Below are 26,147 nucleotides of genomic sequence, written 5' to 3' on the forward strand. Positions count from 1 at the left end.
ATCACCATGGAATAATACAAATCAAAATTGAGCATTTTTTTTTGCCTCATGGAATATTATGAGGATTGTTACATATACTTTAAATTAATAGTGAAAACTAAATATTGGTGATATATCCTTAAAGTAACCAATAATTATGATAATTATTGGCCAATTTGCTTTAATTTCTCTAATAATATATAATATTTAGGCATCTCAAATCTAAGCATGCATTGAATATTGTGGAGAATATTTGAGTTTAAATTTTTGATAAAATAAATTATTGAGCAATTTAAAATATTCTAGAACTAAATTTTATAAAACTGGCGATTTAGGTTGTATCAAATCTTAAATTATTAGCCAAATTACTAACAATTTTTTTTTTCTAAAATTAGCTAATTTATGAATATTAGCCACTAAAAAAGACCTTGGAAAGAAGAGATCAAAGACCTAGTTGTTTTTTTTGTGATAACACCAGTGCAATTAACATTTCCAAGAATCCTGTGATGCATACCAAAACCAAGCACATTGCAATTAAGAATCATTTCTTAAGAGAATTGGTACAAGATAAGGAGTTAAGATTGGAATATGTGAATACAAAAGAATAGATTGTAGACATATTCACCAAAACATTACCTAAGGATACATTTTTGTATATAAGAGGTAAGATAGGGGTCCTTCTCCTATCTAAAGCTCACTAATCAGATTTTAGTGATGCATCAACCAAGCATGTTGAAATCAAACAAGTTGATGTAGTATTGTAGAGGGAAGATTGCATATGAATTAGTACATCAGGTATATGGAAGTTCACTAAATGTTATCTTTGGCATATGATGTCAAAGAGGAAGAGTTATGTCATACATTAGAGAAATTTTTCATCTAATAAAGGGAGAGTTTTATCATATATCAGAAATTTCAAAGAAGAAGAATGAACTTGAGTTGATATCAAAGAGGGAGAGTTTGATATTTCAGTCACTATAATCAAATTAATTAGAAAATCATTCTAGATGGGGAGATTGATATTAGAGGGAGTTCTCATGAATGAGAATTAGAATGAAACTAAGGATATTATCCTTGCTTTTCTTTTTCTCTAAAAATTTATTGTATTATGACATGTTGTGTTGCTATCAATGCCAAAGAGGGAGATTGTTGAAAATAATTTTTCAATTGTATATTGTCTTTGCTGTTACACAAAATGTCATATCTTTACCAGTCAGTGTCTGTCAAGCTCATTCACATGATAAAGAAATTTTCTAGTGTCTATCAAGCATTCCAGAGTTAACCAAGTTCAAGAGATAGTGTCTACTGAGTTCACTTGGGCACCAAATAGCAGTTCAGTGTCAATTGAGCTCACTCAATTAACAAATGAAAGTTTGCATGGAACCAATATTAATTGAGCTCACTTGGTTATCAAAGGATGTTTACAAAGTTGCAATTTTAATCAAGTTCACTTGGTTAACATAGGAAAATTGTTTCAGAGTTAATGTCTACCAAGATGGGTTGGCTAATGAAGGATTTTCTTAAATCTGAATATTTACTTTAATAAATTTATTTGTTAAGTCTAGTTGACTTAAGGGATGAACATTGAATATTTGTAAGTGTACTTGACTATGCAAAAGATATAAGGTCAAGTTGTGGAATTGAATGATAAGCATGGGATTAAAAAGATAAACCAAGGAAGTGAATTAGAAGGATGGTAGAGTATCCTGAGTTTACCGAGATGCATTGAACATTTTGATCAGGAGGATCAAGTATTCAAGCTAGAACAAAGACTTGAAATCAACAATACAGTTGCATCAACAATCACGTCATATCATTTTTACCCTCTAATAATTGTAATAGTGTATCAAGTCTCTTAACATAGCTTAAAAACTATTTTCCAAATCCTCTAATAAGGTGGCATTTCTAGATTGAAGTGTTTAAAGACCTCTAACAAGGCCACTCCTAATTGGGTGATTACATCCTTTAATAGGGTCACACCTAACAGTTTATTTTGTAACCTTTACCAGGGTTGACTCATAACATGGCTTACTTTAGAAGAGTGAAAACTAGTAACTAGTTGCAATTGGTGGCTTATCTGAAATTAGGTTTCTACGTTAAATCTTGGTGTCACTTATGTTCATGCTATTTCTTTTATGTGTATGTAACTAAGTTAATTAAGGTTAATGACACTTAATATCTTAAGATTTACATGTTTAGTATTTAGCGAGTTATGGTTGATATTTTAGTACTTGTCGAGTGACAACAAATTAATAGTGTTAACTGAGTGCCTCTGTGTTAACCGAGTTTCAAAAAAAGCTATATTTTGATTTGTATTGACATCTAAGGGATTTTGGATTTATTTTTGTGGTGACTGATTCACCCCTCCCCTTTTAGTTACTCCTCTTATATTTCCAATAGGTAATAATATCTTTAAATGTTGGAATTGTAATGAGTTTGGTCATTATGCATTTAAATGCCCTAAAAGAGAGAAAAAGTATAAAAGAAAGTTCAATCCTAGGAGACCTAGGAATTGCTTGTATGCTAATGAAGAAGAAGAATCTAATGGAAAAGTTCAGAGTGAAAGTGATGATGAGCTAGGATTTGTATCTATTAAGGAAGATGATCTTGATAGAGAAATTACAGAAGAAAAGCCTCTAGTTTCCCAAGTTTAAAAGAAATCTAATTGGATAATAAACAATGGTTGTTCACATCACATGACTGGAGATATGAGTAAGTTTGTTAAATTCAGGAACTATGATGGAGGTATTATTAGAGTTGGTAACAATCCAACCTATCATATTATAGGGATTGGATCCATTACTTTAGATGGAAGAACTAACATTGATGATGTTTACTTTGTTGATGGGTTAAAGCATAATTTGTTGAGTGTTGAACAGTTGGTGGAAAAAGGGTATCAAATGTAATTCACGAAAAAGACTTGCACGATCAAGGATAGAGATGGTAAGATGATTGGAATTGGAACTAGGCCCAGAGGTAATGTATTTCAGTTGAATTCCACTTAAATAACATGTTTGGTTGTGAAAGTGGATAACAGTTGGTTATGGCATAGGAGATTCTGTCATATAAACTTTGATAATTTTGTAAAAGTTAGTAGCAAGAGATTTTCCTAAGATAATAAAGCCTACTAATGTTGTTTGCAAAGAATGTATTTTCGCTAAGTAGAAGAAGGTATCATTTCCAAATAAGAAGTTCACAACCACAGAGAAGATGGAGATTATTCAAACAAATCTTAGTGGTCCCTCTAGAACAAGAGGATTCTATGGTGAAAGGAATTTCATGATTTTTGTTGATGATTTCACTAGAATGATGTGAGTAGCATTTCTTAAAGAGAAGTCAGAATCTTTTGAGAAGTTTAAGGTGTTTAAGAATAGAGTTGAAAATGAATCTGGTGCTAAGATGAAATGTTTGAGATCAGATAGAGGAGGAGAATTCACCTCTAAAGGGTTTAATATGTTTCGTGAAGATAATAGAATCAAGAGACAACTATCTTCATCTAGGACACCTAAATAGAATGAGATTACAGAAAGAAGAAACATATCAGTAGCAAAGGTAGCAAGAGCAATTTTGTTTGAGAATGATGTATCTAAGACATTTTGGAGAGAAGTAGTCAATACAACATTGTACACTATGAACAAAGTACAAATCAAAAAAGATATAAGAACGACCCCTTATGAATCAGGGTTTGGTTATTCACCATCATTTATGTATTTTATAATATTTAGAAGCAAGTTTTATATTAAGAGACATGATGATATTGGTAAGTTTGATCCAAGAAGTGATGAAGGTATGTTTCTTGGCTATTCATTGAAAAGCAAGGCATACAGATGTTTTAATCATGGAACTAAGACATTAGTTTAATACATAAATATAAAGATTGATGAAAAGTTTGGAACTAAGAAAAAGATGTTAGATTACAATTCAGATGAAGAAGAACATAGTTCTAGAATTTTTAGAGAGAATGTACAAGTTTTCTTTAAGACTAACAATGATGTGAAAACCATTGAGAAAAGAGAAGAGTAGAGGTCTGAACCTAGAGATGAGATAAGAGTTGAGATGCCAACTTCCACCTCTACCAAGAACATGACAAAGAATCACCCTCCAGAGCATATAATTGGAAATAAAGAAAAAGGTGTTATGACAAGAAACAAAGTTAATGAAGAGATATGTTTAATTTCTCAAGTTGAACCTAAAAGTGTAGATGATCATTGGATTCAATAAATGAAAGAATAACTAGATCAAATTATGAAGGATGAAACATGGGAGTTAGTTCCTAGACCTAAAAACAAGAATGTAATAGGAACAAAATGGGTATTCAAAAATAAAATGAATGAAGAAGGTGAAATTGTGAGAAACAAGGCTAGACATGTATGCAAAGGTTACTCACAATAAGAAGGCATAGACTATGAGGAAACATATGCCCTTGTAGCCAGAATGGAAGTAGTAAGAATGTTATTAGCTTATGCAGCAAATAAAAAGTTCAAAGTATATGAGATGAATGTTGAATCAACTGTCTTGAATGGAGAGCTTGAAGAACAGGTATATATTGAACAACCTGAAGGTTATCCTCTGACAGAAGACAAAGATATGGTATAGAGACTAAAGAAATCTCTATATGGACTAAAGCAAGTACATAGAACCTCGTATGCAAGGTTAGACAACGACTTGGAAAAACTTGGATTTTCTAAAGATACGACATATAGTATTTGAAGGAAATTGAGAATAGTTTGTTGGTAATAGTAATATTTGTTGATGATATCAGATTTGGAGGTAATGATGAAGCAAGTGATAAGTTTGTTGAGGAAATGAAGAATGAATTTGAGATGAGCATGATAGGAGAAATGAAGTTTTCCCTAGGGTTGCAGATTGTGCATAATAGTGATTGTATTTTCATTTCACAAGCTGAGTACTTGAAAGACTTGTTGAAGAGATTTGGATTGGAAAGTTGTAAACCTATTGGTACACCTATGATAACTAGTCACAAGTTATCTAAAAAAGATGAGACACCTACAGTTGAGCAGAAGAAGTACAAATCCATGATTAGAGGATTGCAATATTTGAATCACACCAGACCAGATGTAACAAATGCAGTTGGGATTGTAGCTAGGTTTCAAGATGATCCTAAAGAGTACCATTATGTAGTAGTGAGGAGGATATTTAGATATTTGAAAGGAATATCTGATTACAGAATTTAGTATGATAGATTTATTGATTTCACTCTATGTGCATATACTGATGCAGATTGGGCAGGTGATATGGATGATAGAAAGAGCACTAGTGGTGGAGCATTCTTTCTTGGAGGAAAATTGTTGTTAGTGCCTGCTATGGACACAAATTTAAAACTTCAAGTGCAGAGTTTTGAACCAAAATAGTTCAATGTGCTCATGCAAGTTTGATGATCTATTCTGAGAGGTTCACATGTATGATTTAGTGGCTTGATTTCAGTGGTTCTAGGTGGTTTGAAATGCAAATCAGTTGATTCAGGGTAGTTTATAATCTATTTTTAAGTTTAATGCCAGAATCTAATTTCAACTTGGAAGCTTAGTGATACAAAGTTCATATGAAAGCCAAGTTTAGGGATCCTTCCTAATGGCATTAATGCAATCAAATGCACTAGAAAAGATGATAAAATCTCCCCCCTTTTATGACTTAGCCTAGAGGTAGATGCCTTGGTTTTGAATATCAAATTTGATTCAATGGGCACAATGTAGTTCACTTGGTTCAAGTATGATTCACAGGTTCATAGCTTAAGGAAAAAGACTTGTGGGATCTCAAACATTCACACATGCAGATCATGATCAAAATATCAGTTTTAATGGAACCAATGAGTTGATTATTAAAGCAAGGAAGATCAAAATTTGTCTAAGTAATCAATGAATGACACGACTCATCATATTTGGGGGACTACATATCATAAAAATTGATGACATCACATTGGAGGAAATCAAAAACATATTTCAATACAATCCCTTGCACATCAAACATTCATACTTTTATTGTGGTGGCTGGTGTGTGTGATTAAAGCCTAGTGTCATTCAGACATGGTAGGATGATATAGCTGCTGATGCTCCCAATATAGAATGTAAATAAAATTAATGTATTTTTCAATTAAAGATCATTCGGAACCTGTGGTTTTCTTGGTATAAGGCAGGTGTAAGCTGACAATTCCAATGCATAATAAAGTCAAACTCATGATACCAAAAGAATCAAAAGCAGTTCTCCACAAAGCTCAGATTTGAATGCATCTAATGAATGTATTTCTTGGATTAGCACAAGCATATTGAATGAGTTTTATGTACAAGAAACATATCTCATGACTCACTTAGGAATGAGCCTTAATCATTCATATTTGATAGTGGGACAGACATGTTGTGAAGCCAGAATGAACCCGATTACCCACATTTTGTGCTCATAATTCAAAGATTCTGATGCTCCCAATACAGAATGTAAATACAATTAATGTATTTTGCAATTAAAGATCATTCAGAACCTGTGGTTTTCCTGGTATACGACAGGTGTAAGTTGGCAATTCCAATGCATAATAAACTCAAACTCATGATACCAAAAGAATCAAAAGTAGTTCTCCACAAAGCTCAGATCTGAATGCATCTAATGAATGTATTTGTTGGATTAGCACAAGCATATTGAATGAGTTTTATGTACAAGAAACATATCTCATGACTCACTTAGGAATGAGCCTTAATCATTCATATTTGACAATGAGATAGACATGTTGTGAAGCCCAAATGAACCTGATTACCCACATTTTGTGCTCATAATTCAAAGATTCTGGTTTCTCAAGGAAGGGAAATCATAAGGTGTGAGCATAGAGATTGACATGATGAAGTTTTATATATATATGTATGTATGTATGTATGTATGTATGTATCCCATTTTCTAGATTGGTATCAACACCTACTTTGACTATGTTATCATTATGCATAATATTTGTTATCATTTGGGCTGTATATCATCGCACCTCCTTCAATTGGATTGATTAAGATGTGCTAAGTATTACTTTGATCATTCTTTGTTGGTTGCTATCATAGATTCACGTTCCTCAAACTTGATCTCATTTGAATAGTTAGGATGATAACTCTAAAGGAAACTCACAAGCCACAGTGATGAGTAAAAATGAGTATCCAAAATTATATTAAAGTAATCGGGTTTTTGGTAGCAAGAAAGGAAAAGGGAGTCTTAGACAATTTAGCATGAAAATCTATGAGAAGGTTGAAAGCAAGCACTAGACCACCTATAATGAGGCCGCTAGATAGTGCAACTTTGTATGATGAGGAGCAGTATAGAATAAAAAGACACATTGAAGAGATTGCGATTGGAGAGGAAGCAAAAGATAGTGACATTTGGATTTGAGAGACCTGAATGCATATGGGTAACATTTGACAAAACAAAATTTATGCATTGTTAAGAAAGGAAAATATACGGTTGCAAATAAAAGTCATTGATGACCTTTTCTTTAGTCTCAAGCCGTAGCATTCAAAATGAAAAGGGAGACATATGCACACTATGGCATGAAGGAAAAGGAAATAAAACACGGGTTCTTGATGGTATAGTTAGCCCAAAATCAGATATGGATTGGATGGATACATAAGACAATGGCTTTTCTATGGGAGTCCTTATGAAAAGAATAGTGCTGGCATAGTGCTTACTAATGGCTCCATCGCTCAAATAGATGAAAGATCAGATATACAGGAAAACCACAATAAAATCATTGAATGTGCGGGAACTCAATTTGCAAAATTGTTCACTCGAGTTCTTGTTCTCTACATGCTTTAGGAATGATAATTTTATTCCCACAAGGAAAAGATTAGACCTTGAGTTCCAAGAAGGAATGGAATACTTTTTCCAGTTAGGGATTAATAAAGCATAGTTCATTGGGAGGTGCATATTTGAAGCAACATATTTTTTTTTTTAAAAGAATGGATCTCAATATTATCAAGGGGAATCCGATGAGTCATCAGATATATGCCACCTGTCAGAGAGCATATGTGCCTCGTAAGCTTTAATTCTTATTTCTATTAAAAGAAGATTCAAAGTTAAAAAGAGGGATGATTTCAAATAACATATACTTCCAAGAATCAGTTACGTAACTAAAAATCCATGGGAAGAAGGAAGATAATAAATATGTAGACAAGGAGAAACTAGGGGGTTCCATTTTTCCTTTCCAAAAGGAGACTTTATGCTACTTTAGGGAGAGGATTCTAGTTTACCATGGGGGAGATTTTCCAGTTCTCTAAGAGAAGAAGGCAGAATTTAGAGCTATAGCAGAACATAGCTTTATTTTGCTAGACTTTGTGTTGGTTATTAAAGGGAAATTTGATTTCAAAATGTAATGTAAGGGAGAGTCTTTTCATTTTCTTCTAGATAGTAAATCTGATGTAGTGTGTAATAAGATCTATGTAGTCTTTTGCATCTTAAAGAAGGGAGGTTTGAAAGATAACTGCAAACTAGAACTTTGAATTTATGCAGTTTACTTTCCATTGATAATTATCTTCTTGTAACTTTCAATTTTCTTTAAGTGCGTCTAATGTTGCTATTTTTCAAATACATTTTTGATAATCAAGATCTCTTGAAGCTTTGATTCTTCATTTTCTCAGGAGGATGGAAATGATTCTTTGATCTTTGTTCTTTTGTAATGCAATATACAACAAATGAACTTTGTGTAATTTTCTATTTTCTGTTTTTCTTTCTTTTCAATTATTAAGTTTACGCATCTACTTTATGCTTAGGGATATATTCTTGTAATCCTTTCGTGCTTTCTGGTTAAAAGCATCCATAATTAATTCATTGTATATCTTACACGGGGAGCTATAACCAATAAAATTTAGAGGAAGGTTATCAATCCAATGATAACCTATCGAGCTATTAGTGCTGATTAGTCTTCTCACTTGGGCATTGAGGGTTATATTTGCACGTTATTTTCTTGGAGGACAATCTGTTCACTAATAGATTTTTGGCGACTTTGCTGGAGATCAAAGTGAAGATTTAAGCACCTAACCTTTTCTTCTTTAGTTTTATGATTATCTCCATGTGCGGGAGATTGGAGACGCTATACGAAGACCATGCCAGATATAAAAGTCATGAGAAAACCAAGGCCAAACCCTTCTCTCCTGGAACTTTGTCAAATTGATGATAAAGTGTTACGTGACTTTGTGGATAGATTTAGAGAAAGTATTTCCAAAATATAAGCTTTGAAGATGACGCAAGATCTTGGCTACTTTGGAAAGGCCTCTACAGAAGATTTCACAAGTTGAAGGACTTGCAAGAACATGAAGAGAAAGTGGCTCAGTTTAAGCAACATTTGGAGGTAGAAGATGATGAACCTCCTGTTATCTCCATTTCACCCATGTATCTCAATCTTCTTGTCATGAATGACTAAGAAGTACAGCCAGAGTTACTCCAACCTCATGGTGATCTAACTTCAATGAATGAGAATATATGTGCCAACAATGGAGAAAGGGTAAGCAATAACAATGAAATCTTGTCTCAAGATCTTTCTTCATCTCATGTAGAAAGTTTTATAGTAGAGGATTATGGTGATCGTTCTTTTCTTGAAGATTCTATTGAAATGCTTTGTCTAAAAATGAATCTTTAAATGTCATGAGAGATTGTGAAGGCATTGACTCTTTGAATGTGAATGCTAAAAAAGATCCTATTCTTCAATCTTTCCATTCTAAAGATATTACAGTAGTAGACCTTATAGAAGTTCCTATTGGTGTGAAAGTATACAACTTGCCTCTAGACTTTCAATCTTTCACCTTTGATGTTGATCATCTTTCTTTGAAAAGTATTCTTGATGAAAGGATTTAGAATAACATACAACTTGAAAATGAACTTCCCACTTTTATGAAAAATGAAGATGATTCCTCGTGCTTGAAAAGAAGTAATCAACCCATGCAAAGATTTGTTCATTTTGATGATGAAATATGTAATTATGACAAGGTGAAAGTGCATGAAGAAAATATTCTTTCTCACGATAAAGATGCTGAAATTAATACTTAGTTTGTAAACTATCCAGCTGAAGCATGGAGAGGAACATCACTTGATCAAGAAGAAGAAATCATTGATGAATTCTTGTTATATCTTTAGCTAGAAGACCTCTCTCAAATCAACCCTCTTTATGGTGATTCAATCCTTCATAGAGATGAGGCAAAGATGCCTTTGGATGAAGACACTTTCGCTAAATTTCTTGTTGAGACAAAGAAAAATGAAGCTGACTTTCAATCTAGCGGTGACTTAGCTAATATGTTGGAGAATGCAATTCTCAATGAAGAAGATGAAATCATAGACACATTCTTGTTGTTACTCAAGCCGAATCATTTCTTTGATGATGTCTTAGGTATTTGTTCAAATCAGATTGAGAATGAAGCATTCATTGAATTTTTTTCTTTTCATCGATCTATGCATAGTTTTGCTGATTTGGATTGTGGGAGAAATGCTGAAACATGTGATGGCATTTTGGAAAGAGAAAGGGATAGAATTTTTTTGCATGTTTGATGACAGCTGGTTCCTTAAAAGAAATGGAGAAAATATATATCCAAGGGTTGATCCCATGTTGAATGAGGCGTCTCTATGGCTGCAAGTTGACCATGACCATGTGTAAGAATTGAATCTTTAGGACAACATTTTTGAGTATTGCGCGTCATCTTTTGGTGAGGTTTCTATATTTTATGTTTTTTAGCTCGAAGTAGGATCTAATCTTGTGAATGTGAAAGATCAATTCTCAAGTGAAGGAGAGTACTATGATGAGTTATGGTTGTTCGAAAAAGAGTGTTGGATCAACATATGCATGTATGCTGTCAGTTTAAAGTTTGGCATTGAAAGAGTTGTCAACAAGCAATGGTTTGGAACTGTTCTATTGAGGTATGATTTTTTGATTCAGAAAGGCTCCTATTTCTCCCAACCGGTAAATGGATTCACATAACTTATTCTTTCTTCTAGTTCTTATGGTAGGTTCTCTTCCTACCTTTGTAAATATTGTAAATAAGTTTTTGTTTTGCATAGTGGTAGTTTGAATAATGTGCAAGCTTCGTGCTTGCTGGTAGTTGAGGTGTTTTGGCTTGTTTGCTTTGCCCTTCTCCCCTCCGCCCTCTCTACAAGTAGCTCCCAACTTTCTCTTCTTGGAAAATCTATTGTTCAATGGGTAAGGCACTCGTCTTTAGCTAGAGATTGCTAGAGTTCTCTATTTTTACAATAAAAAATAGTCCCTCAGTTAGAGCCCCTGTTAGTACCTGATATGGACATGACTTTAAAACTTCAAGTGCATAGTTTAGAACCACTTCGAACTGAAGTTCAAAGTGGTTCAAAATAGTTCAATGTGCTCATGTAGGTTTGATGATCTATTCTGAGAGGTTCACATATATGATTCAGTGGCATGGTTTCAATGGTTCTAGGTGGTTTGAAATACAAATCAGTTGATTCAGGGTAGTTCATTATCTATTTTTAAGTTCAATGCCGAAATCAAATTTCAACTTGGAGGCTCTGTGATACAAAGTCCATATGAAAGCCAAGTTCAGGGATCCTTCCTAATGGCATTAATGCAATCAAATGCAGTAGAAAAGATAAGAAAATCTCCCCACCTTTTATGACTCAGCTTGGAGGTAGAGGCTTTGGTTTTGAATATCAAATTTGATTCAATGGGTACATTGTAGTTCACCTGGTTCAGGTACAATTCACAGGTTCACAACTTAAGGGAAAATACTTGTGTGCTCTCAAACATTCACACATGTAGATCACGATCAAAATATTAGTTTGAATGGAACCATTGAGTTGATTATTGAAGCAGGGAAGATCAAATTTTTTCTAAGTAATTAGCAAATGACTTGACTCATCATATTTGGGTGCTACATATCATAAAAATTGATGACATCACGTTGGAGGAAATCAAAAACATATTTTAATACAATCCCTTGCACATCAAACATTCATACTTTTACTGTGGTGGTTGGTCTGTGTGATTAAAGCCTAGTGTCATTCAAACATGATAGGATGATATAGCTGCTGATGCTCCCAATATAGAATGTAAGTACAATTAATGTATTTTTCAATTAAAGATCATTCCCATGTATAAGGAACCTATGGTTTTCCTGGTATAAGGCAGGTGTAAGCTGGCAATTCCAATGCATAATAAACTCAAACTCATGATACCAAAAGAATCAAAACCAGTTCTCCACAAAGCTTAGATCCGAATGCATCTAATGAATGTATTTTTTGGATTAGCACAAGCATATTGAATGAGTTTGATGTACGAGAAACATATGTCATGACTCACTTAGGAACCCGCCTTAATCATTCATATTTGAAAATGGGATAGAGATGTTGTGAAGCTCAAATGAACCCGATTATCCACATTTTGTGCTCATAATTGAAAGATTCTGGTTTCTCAAGGAAGGGAAATCATAAGGTGTGAGCATAGAGATTGGCATGATGAAGTTATATATATATATATATATATATATATATATATATATATATATATGCGGATCCCCTTTTCTAGATTTGTATCGGCACCTACTCTGACTATGTTATCATTCTGCATAATATTTGTTATCATTCAAGCTGTATATCATCGTACCTCCTTCACTTGGATTGGTTAAGACATGCTGAGTATTACTTTGATCATTCTCTGTTGGTTGCTATCATAGATTCACGTTCCTCAAACTTGATCTCATTTGAATAGTTAGGATGATAACTCTGAAGGAAACTCAATAGCCTGGGTGATGAGTCAAAATGAGCATCCAAAATTATATTAAAGTAATCGGTTTCCTGGAAGCGAGAAAGGCGAAGGGAGTCTTAGACAATATAGCATGAAAATCTGTGAGAAGGTTATAAGAAAGCGCCAGACCACCTATAATGAGGTCACCAGATAGTGCAAGTTTGCGAGATGAGGAGCACTATGGAATAAAAAGACACATTAAAGAGATTGCGATTGGAGATAAAGTAAAAGATAGTGACATTTGGCTTTGAGAGACCCGAATGCATATCGCTAATGACAAAACATAATTTATGAATTGTTAAGAAAGGAAAATATATAGTTGCAAATAAAAGTCATTGACAACCTTTTTTTAAGTCTCAAGATGTGGCATTCAAAATGAAAAGGGAGACCTATGCACACTATGGCACGAAGGAAAAGGAAATAGAACATGGGTTCTTGATGGTATAGTTAGCCCAAAATCAGATATGGATTGGAAAAATACATAAGAAAACAACCCGAGACTCTATGGGGAGCACCATTTGTCATTATGAATTGTAGCAAAAATAGAGTATGTCGATCATGGCTTTTCTATGGGAATCCTTGTAAAAAGAACAGTGTTGGCGCATTGCTTACTAATGGCTCCATCGTGAAAATAGATGAAAGATCAGATATACAGGAAAACCACACTAAAATCATTGAATGTGGGGGAACTCAATTTGCAAAACTGTTCACTCGAGTTCTTGTTCTCTACATGCTTCAGGAATGATAATTTTATTCCCACAAGGAAAGGATTAGACCTTGAGTTCCAGGAAGGAATGGAATACTTTTTCCAGTTAGGGATTAATAAAGCATAGTTCATCCGGAGGTGGATATTTGAAGCAACATATATTTAAAAAAAGAAAGAATGAATCTCAATATTATCAAGAGGGGAATCCAATGAGTCATCAGATATATGCCACCTATCAGAGGGCATATGTGCCCTCGTAAGATTTAATTCTTATTTCTATTAAAGGAAGATTCAAATTTAAAAAGAGGGATGATTTCAAATAACACATACTTCCAAGAATCAGTTACATAACTGAAAAGCCACAAGAAGAAGGAAGATTATAAATATGTAGACAAGGAGAAAATAGGGGGTTCTATTTTTCCTTTTTAGAAGGAGATTTTATGCTACTTTAGGGAGAGGATTCTAGTTTTCCATGGGGGATATTTTCCAGTTCTCTAAGAGAAGAAGGCAGACTTTAGAGCTGTAGCAAGACAAAGCTTTATTTTGCTAGACTTTGTGTTGGTTATTAAAGGGAAATTTGATTTCAAAATGTAATGTAGGGGAGAGGGTTTTCATTTTCTTCTAGATAGTAAATCTGATGTAGTGTGTAATAAGATCTATGTAGTCTTTTACATCTTAAAGAAGGGAGGTTTGAAAGATAACTGCAAACTAGAACTTTGAGTTTATGCAGTTTACTTTCCACTAATGGTTATCTTCTCGTAACTTTCAGTTTTCTTTAAGTGCATCTGATGTTGTTGTTTTCCAAATAAATTTTTGATAATCAAGATCTCTTGAAGCTCTGATTCTTCATTTTCTTAGGAGGATGGAAATGATTCTTTGATCTTTGTTCTTTTGTAATGTAGTATACAACAAATGAACTTTGTGTAATCTTCTGTTTTCTATTTTTCTTTCTTGTCAGTTATTAAGCTTACGCATCTACTTTGTGTTTAGGGATAGATGCTTGTAATCCTTTTGTGCTTTCTAGTTAAAAGCATCCACAATTAATTTATTGTATATCTTACACGAGGAGCTGTACCCAATAAAATTCAGAGGAAGGTTATCAATTCAATGATAACCTATCCAACTGTTAGTGCTGATTAGTCTTCTCACTTGGGCATTCAGGGTTATATTTGCATGTTATTTTCTTGGAGAACAATCTGTTCACTAACAATTGGTTGCTTGGCTAAGCAAGAAACAAGATTGTATTTCACAAAGTATGGCTAAGACATAGTATATTACAACACCAAACAATTGTAATCAAGTTATGTGGATGAAACAAATGTTGAAGTATATCAGGATAGAATTTACAGAACCTATTATCATATACTGTGATAACACAAATACTGTAAGTATGTCTAAGAACCATGTATTGCATTCTAAGACTAAGCATATATCTATTAAGTATCATGTCTTGAGAGAGAAGACAACATAATAAGAGATTATATTGGAATATGTGAGTACTAAAGATTGGATTGTAGATATCTTTACGAAGCCCTTACCTAAAGATACATTTGAGTACTTGAGAGGTATGCTTGGGGTTATGCCCTTGTCTACATTTGAGTAGATGATGCAGAGATTGCATCAATCTAGTGGTACATAACACTATTGTTAGAATAGACTGAATGCTAATGTTTCCTATATGGGGGAGTTTATGTTGAGAGCTGAGTCATTGAGGACTCTTGGTATTTGGTCTTGAATAATGTCTTTAAAAACTTGAGCTGGTTGAAGACTTGGAGTAGTAAATTAACATAATGATGCTTTTGTCATTGATGTCAATAGGGGAGAATATGCATGAAAAACATCTCCTAGGTATGTATAAGAGAAGAGCATATGAGAAATCTCTACTTTATTAGGGAGATTTAGAAAGATTCATGTAAAGAAGGAGGAATATCTCTATGAGGGAGATGTGTAGCATAATGAATCTTGATGTATCATGAGTTGTTTAGTGTGAACAACTGTTGTCGATCGTAAAAGAGAAGAAGAACAAAGTAGTGTTCTAGAGGGTTTTAGATTTGATTGATGAAGAGGATTTGAAAAAATGAGTACAATAGCAACAACAATAAAGTACTATTTGGTATTCTTGGAACTTAGATGTTTTTCATCTATGTTGCCATCAATGCCAAAGGGGGAGATTGTTAGCATGAATGTTGATGATATTCCTTTGGGGGAGTATCATAAGCATTGGAGAGTATTGACATGTTGCATTCATGACTATGTTTGTCATTGATGTCAACATAGTAGTAAGTCTTTAAAGACTAATAGAGTAGTAGACAAAGATCTTAGTTGTATGGACAATGTCTTGATTGTTTGGTGATGCCCGTTCATGGACATGTTTAGTACAGTGTCTTGATGTGAAGGTTTAATGCGTAACATGTAAGTCAAAGACATATGGGAGTTGTACTTGATTGACAAAGAGCAGTATGGGTGAACCCACAATAATGGGTTCCACTTTAGTGGGACGAACAAAAATGAAAAAAATTTCAAAATGAGAAATTGAGTTTACCATATGTTCGTTCGAACACACTTATTATGTTCGCACGAACCTTTTTTTTAATCATGTTCGCGCGAACATATGTGATATATATGTTCACGCAAACATAGGTTCACGCGAACATGGTAAACGTGTTCGCGCGAACGCCATGTTCGCACGAACATGCAAAATCACAAAAAGTTTAACCTTTTTTTCTTTTTTTCTTTTTTTTGCTCTTTTGACTGCCATAATTGTAGGAGAATGATCTCCTACTGTAAAATAACAAATGTCAAAATGTGCTTCTCGGAGCAAGCTTTCCAACGAATATAATTTTATTACATAATTTAATCATTAAGACTTTCAAATATGAGTTTAACTCATTATAGGTTCATTACCGATTGAACATCAACTGACTTTGACACCTCGGAAAAATTAGTAAATTAGGTCAATTTTTTTTTGAAAAATATGGAGGCATTGGCTTATTGAGATACCTTTCTATTAAAAAAAAAAATGGTTTATGATAAATTGACTTCAAATTATCTGTGTCAAACGGAACGTATGTCTGAATTACGGTTCATGTCACTTCAAAACTTCATATTCAACAAAAATAAATCAAACCAAATGCAGACACTGGATATTGATGCTACAAATCCAATGCAGAAAGAATTACTTCATTATCATTTCTAGAAAAAAAGTTATGTGTGTCAAACGGACTGTCACTTTTTAAAATATTGAATTTTATTATGTACCACTTTTTGGAGGAGATAAAAAAAATTGACATAAATAATTTTTTTTTTAAAATTAAAAAATATGGTTACAAAGTAGGAACAAAGTACTCAAAATCACTAGTTTATGTCATCTTGAAATTATTTATAGTTTTGGAGATATAGTCACTTGAACGTGACGTTTGTTGCAAAAATATTGATTTCAGAGTCAAAATTGGTCGAAAAGTGAAACCCATTATTGTGGGATCACCCGTATAGAGATAGAGTACCTGAGAAGTGGTTCTGATGTTTTCATTATATCCTTTGGCAATGATATAATATGTTGATGCACGGTTAGCTTGTGACTTATGATAGTCTGATGATGATGTTAGAAGATGCGCAAGCCCTAGTGTCACACATGTGAGAAGTTGTATAGATTTTGAGCTGACAATGCTATTGTAATTGTAAATTAATTAATTATCTTATTATAATGAATTGGGAAAGCCTCAAGGCCAACTGAAGGAATTATTTTGAAGTTATGATATAAGGGAAAGATGTTTTCCTTGTTTGTAAAGTATGTTGTGATGGTTGTAAGATTGAAGTACATGCAAAGTGTGAAAAGGAGAAGAGTGTTTACTAAATATGAGTAAGCGATCCAAGAGATTATTGGATGCAAAATTTGTGATCTGGTTACAAGATTAGAAAGAGAAAAAGTACGGTTGATAGGACATAAAGAGGAAGAAGTAGTACTATTCATTTCTATTATTCTACAAGGAATAATACAAAGAACATTTGTATAGTGCATTCATTGATCTTTCCCTTGGACCTATTTGGGCAATGGGTCCAACTGTCTTCCAAAACTCCTAACAGGGTTGGAATCTCCTAATAGGGATTCAAAGTCTCCTAACATGGAGTGATATGTAATGAATGTTGTTATAGACTCCTAACAGGGCCCATCCTCTAATAAGGAATATTTATATTAGTACATCATCTTCTGGGTACCATCCCCATCGCAACTTTTCCTCTTATCAAGATTTTTCGTAGTTAACATATACGATGTTATTGTGCATGAGTATCTTGTTGTGGTTTCTGATTATATTGCTCATATGGTTAAAGCTTAATAAGGTTGATAATTGTGATATTAGTTGGATAATTGATCCCCCCCCTCACCCCCACTCTCAGTTATATTGGTGGACTATATATTCTAATAGGTCTCCCATGTGCAAACCAATTCCTAGTTCATCTCGCAAGATAATGTCGTTCAAGTGCCCACTCCATTTCAACTCCAAAGCTGCTCTTGTAACAATCCATGCTTTGAATTTTCCACCATGAGGCCCAAATCCATGAATATGGATGAAATTTCCAAGTTAGACTAGGGATGCAAGCCCTTTTCAAAAAAAAAATTTGCCCCAAAAAACAACTTAATCGCAACCCAGAAATCCTCAAGATTAATCTTGAAGATGTGTTGGAGACAGATGACCAAAATGTACCCTTCAAATGATGTATTTTGTTTAGTAATGGAGAGGGAGAAATATTTTCCCATGTTGTAAGAGGAGAGCAACTAGACACAACTCAAATATTGACCAAGAAGAATGAAAGATGAGTTTTTAAGACTTGTGGAAGTCTTGAGAAGGCCGCAATTCTGAAAAGGCTTCGTTATTGCTTGAAGACCTAGCTAAGGATGCCTAACTTGTATAACGAATGTCATGTACTCCAACACATCTAAAAACATAAAAGTACGTGTTGTCATCATCCTTCAAACATACCCAATCTATAGAATCTAGATAAGTTGAGTTTTTAAATCTAGGTGCTAATCCCCAACCACCTCTGCTTAGGTCATGTGCATCTCTAGACTAGCGAGTAGGAGCCAAATTGAGTATGGGAAAAAAGCCAACCAAAAAAAAAGAGAGCTTAAAATACTGAGCACCATAATCTTACAAAGGTACTCAAACCCAAGGTTGATGGGTCTCAAGAATAAATTAATGAGAGGATGAGAACTCATCACTGCAGTCCAAATCTTAACTTTGGATTTGACTAAAGTCTTCCCAACACATAATTTTCTTCTAAGGAGCCCTCCACCCCTACATTAGAAAGTTGGTCAGCCAGGGAGTTGGCCTCTTTGGGATAAGGTGAGACCCTGAATTCCTCCACATTAGTAAGAATATATGTTTTAAAAAATAGTCTTTTATCTTACTTTTTTTCATTCACAATCAATTAGAACAATCAACTAGAACAATAATAAATAACACTTATTGATATTGATAAATATATCTTAATTATGAAACTTCATAAAATTTGAAAAGATCTTTAAAAAAATTTAAATATAATTGCTCAAACTAAATTGAGAAATTGCATCTAACAAAACTAAAAATTAATTGTATGATACAAGTGGGAAGAGGGACTAATAATCAAGATAAAAAATAATTACATTATTAAAACTCGTTCATTTGAAGAACACCTAAAGACGTTCCCAGTCCACTATTTCATCAGTTTGATCTGAAGTCTTCGGTCGTCCCTTAAATACTATTTTTCAGGTCGTATCTTCTTATCCTCTACAATTCAGACTAGGAATCTTCTGTAGGGATCCAACTCCTTTCTGTTGTTATCTACCTAGTATATGGTACAATGACACATTATTTTTCTATTTGCTTTTAGTCAAGTTCATGAGAAGCTGCTATATGAGACCTTCTCTTATTTCTCGTCACCTTCAGATTGTCCTGCATCCTTAAAAGATCTTGGCTGCGTTTCTGTCAATTTTATTCCATGTAACTCCGATATCTGAAAACGAATCTCTCCAGCAAACCCTGATGGCTCTTATATGTCCACAACCTGCCTTCTTAACAAACAAGCCCCTTCAATGCAATTCAAACACCTTACCCACATTTTTCCATCATCAACATAAGAACAGGAAGAAACAGTGTTTGAAAGTTGAAGCAGTGCAAAAGTCTGTTAAAACTTCCTCTTCTCCAGGTCTCCTGCCCGACTGGAATCCAGGCAGTTGGAGATCCAAGAAAGCCCTGCAGCAACCCAGTTACGGGAACACGGAAGAGCTCCACTCTGTCTTGAAAATGTTGGAGGCCTTTCCTCCTCTGGTTTTTGCAGGGGAGGCCAGGAAATTGGAGGAAATGCTGGGAGAAGCAGCACTGGGGAACGCCTTCCTTTTGCAGGGAGGTGACTGTGCCGAAAGTTTCAAGGAATTCAATGCAAACAACATCAGAGATACTTTCAGGGTTCTTCTGCAAATGGCTGTGGTTCTCATGTTTGGAAGCCAAATGCCTGTCGTCAAGGTATTCCTTGGTACCAGTTTGATTTTTTTCATATACCTAGTTAGCCGCTGAATTGCATGTTGCATCAACAGACATATGCTCTGACGTTTCATATCGATGGTGCTATGATGGGTGCTTGCGTTTTAATGTTTTCAAATGTGTAAGTGGGCTTACTATACATTGAAGAAGGGTTTGGAGAAGTGATTGTATATATTGTAAGTCGCTACGTTGTTTGGTGTATAAGAGGAGCCCCTGTGTGCATCCTTTTTCATATCTCTGGTACAGATCTATCATATATTGCAGATCATCATCAATAAGGTCACATGTGTAAAATCTATGGCTCACCCATTGATGATCCTGTTAATTATGTGGATAACAGAGATTTTATGGAGCTGTGAATTATTTTTGTACTCAAGACTCTACAAACGCACACATGCACATGAACTTCTCAATTCTTACAATCATGTTGGTGATGTTATGATATATGGGTTTGTGAGAGATAATTTTTTCGTGGTCGATTGTGGGTACCACTATGCTCACTCTCCCTCTCTCTGAGATAATTTCCATCTGTAAGGAGCACGGTATTCAAGTTTTGAGATTGCATTCCTAGCCCCACATTTCGGTAGAGAATTGTGGATAGAAGTGCATGAAAGAATTCTGCAATTGAGAATACTTTGACTTAGTTGTATCCAGAATTTTGTATTAAAACACATTATTCCTTTCTAGGTTGGAAACAAATTGAGAGCAAAATCTCATTCATTTGTGAAAGGAAATCAACATGAAGCAAATAGAACCAATTTAATGTTCGACACAGACAAACTCATCTTTGTATAAGTGAGAGTACATGTATATACCATGCATACACGATTTTTTCATATATGATACACTCGTCTTAAGTACATGTGTCAAATACCAATTTTAGTTGAGTCAGTTATAGGGAACATATTATGAGTTTGAAATGTGGCATGTAAAATATACAGAAAACAAACTCATCTTTTCAGTGAAAGGCTGTAATTTTATATATTACTGACAAACTTATAAAACAGAAGTGTTTACAGGCACAAAATATTTACATATTCGTACACATATGTCTGTATTAGTATATGTGTAAATATATATCATAATATCCACAGTTTTGTTTTCAGCTCACTTAATTTTGCTCATGTGCTGACAATCTGGTCAATAATGCTTTGAAATCTGTGCATTTATAAATCATTTGTAGTTCATTTAACTGTAAGAATCATTTATTCGTTTAGAATTGTGTCATAAATTCGGTAAAAACCAACGTGATGCAGATAAATGCCTCTGCGCCTGCACCTCAGCTGTAAAAAAGAACCAAGAGATTATATATAATAAAGACATAAAATGGAGATAATGGTTCCATGATGTATGAAAAAACATAGAAATCAAACAAACAAAACTAAACTCTGGATTGTATTTTACTGAACAGAAAATAACAGCTGATTACACAAAAAAACATGGTGAAAATGCTCATCTCCTTTTCACAGCCCCTATAGATCCTACCTACAACAGAGCCTTATTTTCCTATATATAGGAGAAAACCTGATGCAAGAGCATCTTAGGGTAGTTGGTAATCCTCTATGTTACCCCAAGTTTCCGGGACGAGGGGACGGGGGGATGGGGAAACGGGTTTCCGGGACGATTTTATTTTTTGCTGAAACAGGGGACGGCTTTATATATATATATATATATATATATATATATATATATATGAATTTTCAAATATATTCGTCAATTCTACATTCATCACAACAATATAGTTTAAAATTATCGATTCCATTAATCAAATAATGATTCATCAATGATCATAGAGCATAGCAATCAGCATCTAATTGAATCATCATAGAAAATTCTAAATAGCATCATTTTCAATAGTCTATTAAGTACTTAAAATAACATTAGTACATAATGAAATGAATCAAATAAGGGAATGAAAAACATCAACTCTCAACAAAATGGAAACGTTGAATAGATAAAGACTCAAATTTTAAAGTTTTAAACTTTTAAAGTATCAACTATATTGTATCAATGATCATATTGCTATATAATCATTCCATCAATGTATCAACTATCAATGATCATATAATATTATAATGTCAAGACAAAACACTCCAAAGTCTGAAACATCAAAGTCAAAATGAAAACAAAAGATACTAAGGCAGCTACCCCTAATCATCCATATCAAAGTCACCATCACTATCATCCCGAGTTTCAAAATGAAAACAAAGATACTATGAAAGCTGCTCCTAATCATTCATTTTATAATATGTTTTATAAAAAAATTGACTTCGACAAGTCCGAGCTTGCAGATGACTAGAAAATCATTTTTTTAATGGTTTTTTTGAGTTCAATAAATTTTAATAGGAAATGTTTTATGCAGTTCCCGAGACGTTAGGAAATTGAAAAATAGTCCCCGAAACGGTCAACGTGATTCGGAGACTCGTTGATTGTTTTTGAAGTTTAGGGGACACATTTCCTATTTTATTCTCTAAATGGGGACGTCTGGGAAACGTCCCCTTCTGTCCCCCCATCCCCGAAACCATCCCCATTTCCGAAACTTCGGGTTTAGGGGTGGAAAGGCGTCCCTAGGTAACATAGGTAATCCTATATTTTGAAGTGGTTTTGACCTTGGAGTTGGAGAACTCGATTGAAAGAAGGTGATACTTGGTTACTGTTGGGGTAGTTCCTCGTTATAGTTTTAGCCAAAGAACTCAGTGACTGAAAGAGCTTGGTGATCCTTGTGGTGTTCGGTTAATATCCTGCTTAGTGGAACATGTGCTTAGTGATGCTTGTGGAGCTCAGTGGATGTGCTTGCTAGGTGTGCTTAGTGTATGCTTGGCTTGCTCAGTGGTAGTTGCTGACGTTCGGTGATTTGGCTCATTAAATTATGCTCTTGAGAGTTTTGATAGGTCGACTTGGTGCCTTTAATATGCGTAGCATGTGGTCATGATGTGGATCAATTGTGGTACATGTGAGGACCTATTTGTGGTCTTGGTCCTTTCTCCTATGAGCATTGAATGATTGTTGTAAGCTGACTTGAGGCATGTTATGTTTATTTGGGGTTTGGATGGTTCTATTGCAACAGACCGACTTATGGCCATGCAAGTATAAAAGGAGGGTTTGGGTAGTATTTTAGGGGGAAAGTCAATTTAAGGAGAAACAAAGATTCAGGAAGGAGTCTGGAGTTGCGCATTAAGAGCAGATCTAGTAGTTGATTGTGGGCTTAGGAAACAAGGAGATTTCTTGGGGTTTCTATCAGATTGTTGTAGTGTTACAAATCTGGGCTAGCTAAGAGTAATCTAAATCTTGTAAGGTCTTGCTCAGTTGTTAATGGGGAAGGCCTTACAACCCAACACATTGTATGTAATCATTTGTTAATGAATAAAGAGTTGGATAATCTATTAGATCTTGTATCTTGTAGCATATTAATTTTAGAATCTAATTAATTCTTAAATAAAGACAATAGATCTAATTCTTAACTTAATGAAAAGAGATACAGTTAATGCTACTTCACATGGAAAGGAAAATATGATCTACTACATTCGGAATTTGCACATAAATAAGAAATAACAAACGTTTAACCATTAGTTTGTATGACATTCAATTATTAATTACCATTTCCAACATAAAATATTCTAAGGATAAACAACATATTTTAACAAGGAAGTACAAATGAAACTTAAACAAAAAGATTACTAGTGTAAAAGCAATAGATGAAACAGAGTGGTGCAAGTCTTGGCATTTGGAAGAGAGGAGAAGCATTTCCATGGTCATAACCTCCCAACCGTGGACCCTTGGTGTCCCTTCACAATCTTCAACCAAAAAGACCCTCCCTACCTTGGGAGTTGGTTTGGGACACCCTTATCCAACCACTGAGCATCCTAGTGTTAGAGTGTTGACTAATCAACTGTCAAGATTGTGGACACATTCCAACCAGCCTATCTTACAATTGCTTGCACCCCGACCTCTGGTGACCATGGTGAGAAATTTCATTTACTACCTTGGCCAAGAATTTTGAATGGGCATCTCATGTGTTCGATCACCCACCGCTCAACTTTACAACAAGAAAAATGCAAACGGATTACCATGAGCTTTTGTTTTTAAGTTATGCTTTTCAAGGTAATATTACTGATTTGTTTGCTCCCTTTTACTACAGGGATTTCCATTGTGTCCTCCCTAAGCTCGACCATGATGTTCCTTAATACTTGGAGGAATTCTCATGATTCATGGTTTCTTATTCCTTCACCATGTATCATGCCTTTTTCGGCCTATGGCATCATAAGATAGTATGCTTTTAATTCTGTTTTATGCATGATATTATGCTTTTAATTCTGTTTTGATATTGCAAAAGAGAGTATTCCATCTTAGGGACATATCGGCTATGCCTTTGTATGGAACTCCTTGCTCAGATCTTTTATTAATAAAATTTCTTAACACAATATAGCAATGATCGAATGCACAAGTAGATCCATAAGATTATTTTAGATCAATGAACATGTGCAGCTTTGAACCTTGCTACAAGTATTGAAGTAATAATCGAGCCTAATAATCTTGACATATCACATATAGAAGACATGGCATGATAAATACAAGGAAATTTAAATGCATGACCTGATTTTTGGTTTCGGTCTGACGTATTTGGTGGCTCTAAGACTTTCGATTGGGTCAATGAACAATTCACAGCCTGAAATTGCGAGCTTCGGCTCTAGCAATGACTTCAGTCGCATCAATATTATATGGTAGTGCAAAAATTACTCAATGCTTGGCTATGTTGCAAAAGACTGGAGAGAGAGAACAATGAATATTATCAAGAAAAGAGTCTATCCCGTAGGGATCATTAAACACGATATAAACTTGTATTGGCCAAGATGGTAAGGCCTCCCACGTGGGTTTAGTTAAATCAAGATGGAAGTGGTGTAAACATTGCAAGGCTGCTTTCTATTGAAAATTCAAAAAGGACAAACAATAATAATATATAAAACTATTAGCTCCATGTCATAAGGTGGAAATAAGGTTGATCAAGAATAATTAAATAAAGTCCATGTCCATGCCAAAGAAAAGATTATAAAAGCAAGGTGCTAAACATGTCTTGGTATAAGAATATCACCTACCATATATTCAAGCTTGCTTGAGTCTTATGATATGTTGGTGTATATATATGCATATGCTAATGAAATTTCATCTTAACGGTTAACTAACATTCACATGATATATTAACTAATAATCACTATACCATTTCACATGAATCAAAATATCTCAACAATATTATTATTATAACCAAATTTACGAGATCGGTTATTTCCAACGAAATTATCGAACAACTGATTTCACATGAAGTTTTCCAACAGCTAGAATATTATATAATATAGCAAAAATTTGGGATGTAATACTTGTGTTGTGTTTCCGGTGTGTGGTTGTTTGCTAGGGGCTTGGTCACCTCCATTTTGGGTTCACTCGGCCTTGCACTGCATCGGTGGTATCAGAGTGAAGGTTTGATTTGGTTGGCATTTTTTGTAGAGGGTTTTCGAAGATCTTGGAAGATGCTTGCGAGCAGATTGGACCCTAGGGTGATTATAGATCTCTGTGATGCTGTAGAGATCAAAATTTTAGAGAATGTTAGATCAGATTCTAGATCTAAGATGGAGTCGATGAAGAATGATATGGTTGTTGAGATCACAAGAACTATAGATGGTGTACCGAGGAAAGTAGGTACGGAAGATGGTTATGAGGAAGTTGCTGAAGACTTTGAGGTTGTTGGATCTAGTGGTGAGGATAGAACTGGTCAAATGGAGAGATTTGTGGAAGACAAAACTGATAAAATGGAGAGATCTATGGAGGACAAAACTGGTCAATTGGATAGATCTGAAGCTCGGTTGAAGCTGAAGCATAAGATGGATGTTTTTAATTTCTCAGGTACTTTGAATCCTGAAGACTTGATTGATTGGATTGGTGAATTGGAAGACTACCTTGAGTTAGAAGATGGTGGTGACCCGCTCAAAGTGAAAGGACATGTTGCTTAGTGGTGGAAAGAATTACAACGAGATAGAGAAGAAGGTGAAATAAAAATCACTAGGTGGAGGTTGATGGTGACTAAATTGAAGGCAAAGTTCAATCTTGCTGATTATGAACTTGAGTTGTTTAAGAGGTTGCAGAATCTGAAGCAGGAAGAAATTACTGTGAAGTATTATACCGAGGAGTTTTACAAGTTAACAATTTGGTTTGGACATAG

General features: G+C 34.4%; 1 protein-coding gene across 1 annotated transcript in view; it reads left to right on the forward strand.

Moving 5' to 3' along the window:
- Positions 1-19,193: 19,193 nt before the first annotated feature.
- The window catches only part of LOC149560762 (phospho-2-dehydro-3-deoxyheptonate aldolase 2, chloroplastic-like), a 39,448-nt gene continuing 32,494 nt past the window's right edge, over positions 19,194-26,147 (forward strand). Inside the window, exon 1 of the mRNA XM_089824785.1 lies at positions 19,194-19,918. Coding sequence (XP_089680911.1) covers positions 19,439-19,918 — 480 coding nt within the window. The 5' untranslated portion in view covers positions 19,194-19,438. The remainder of the gene's footprint in view (positions 19,919-26,147) is intronic.

The sequence above is a fragment of the Cupressus sempervirens genome, chromosome 4 (genome assembly GCF_028749045.1).
Source record: "Cupressus sempervirens isolate cs-2001-9-10 chromosome 4, ASM2874904v1, whole genome shotgun sequence".
Taxonomy (NCBI): Eukaryota; Viridiplantae; Streptophyta; class Pinopsida; order Cupressales; family Cupressaceae; genus Cupressus; species Cupressus sempervirens.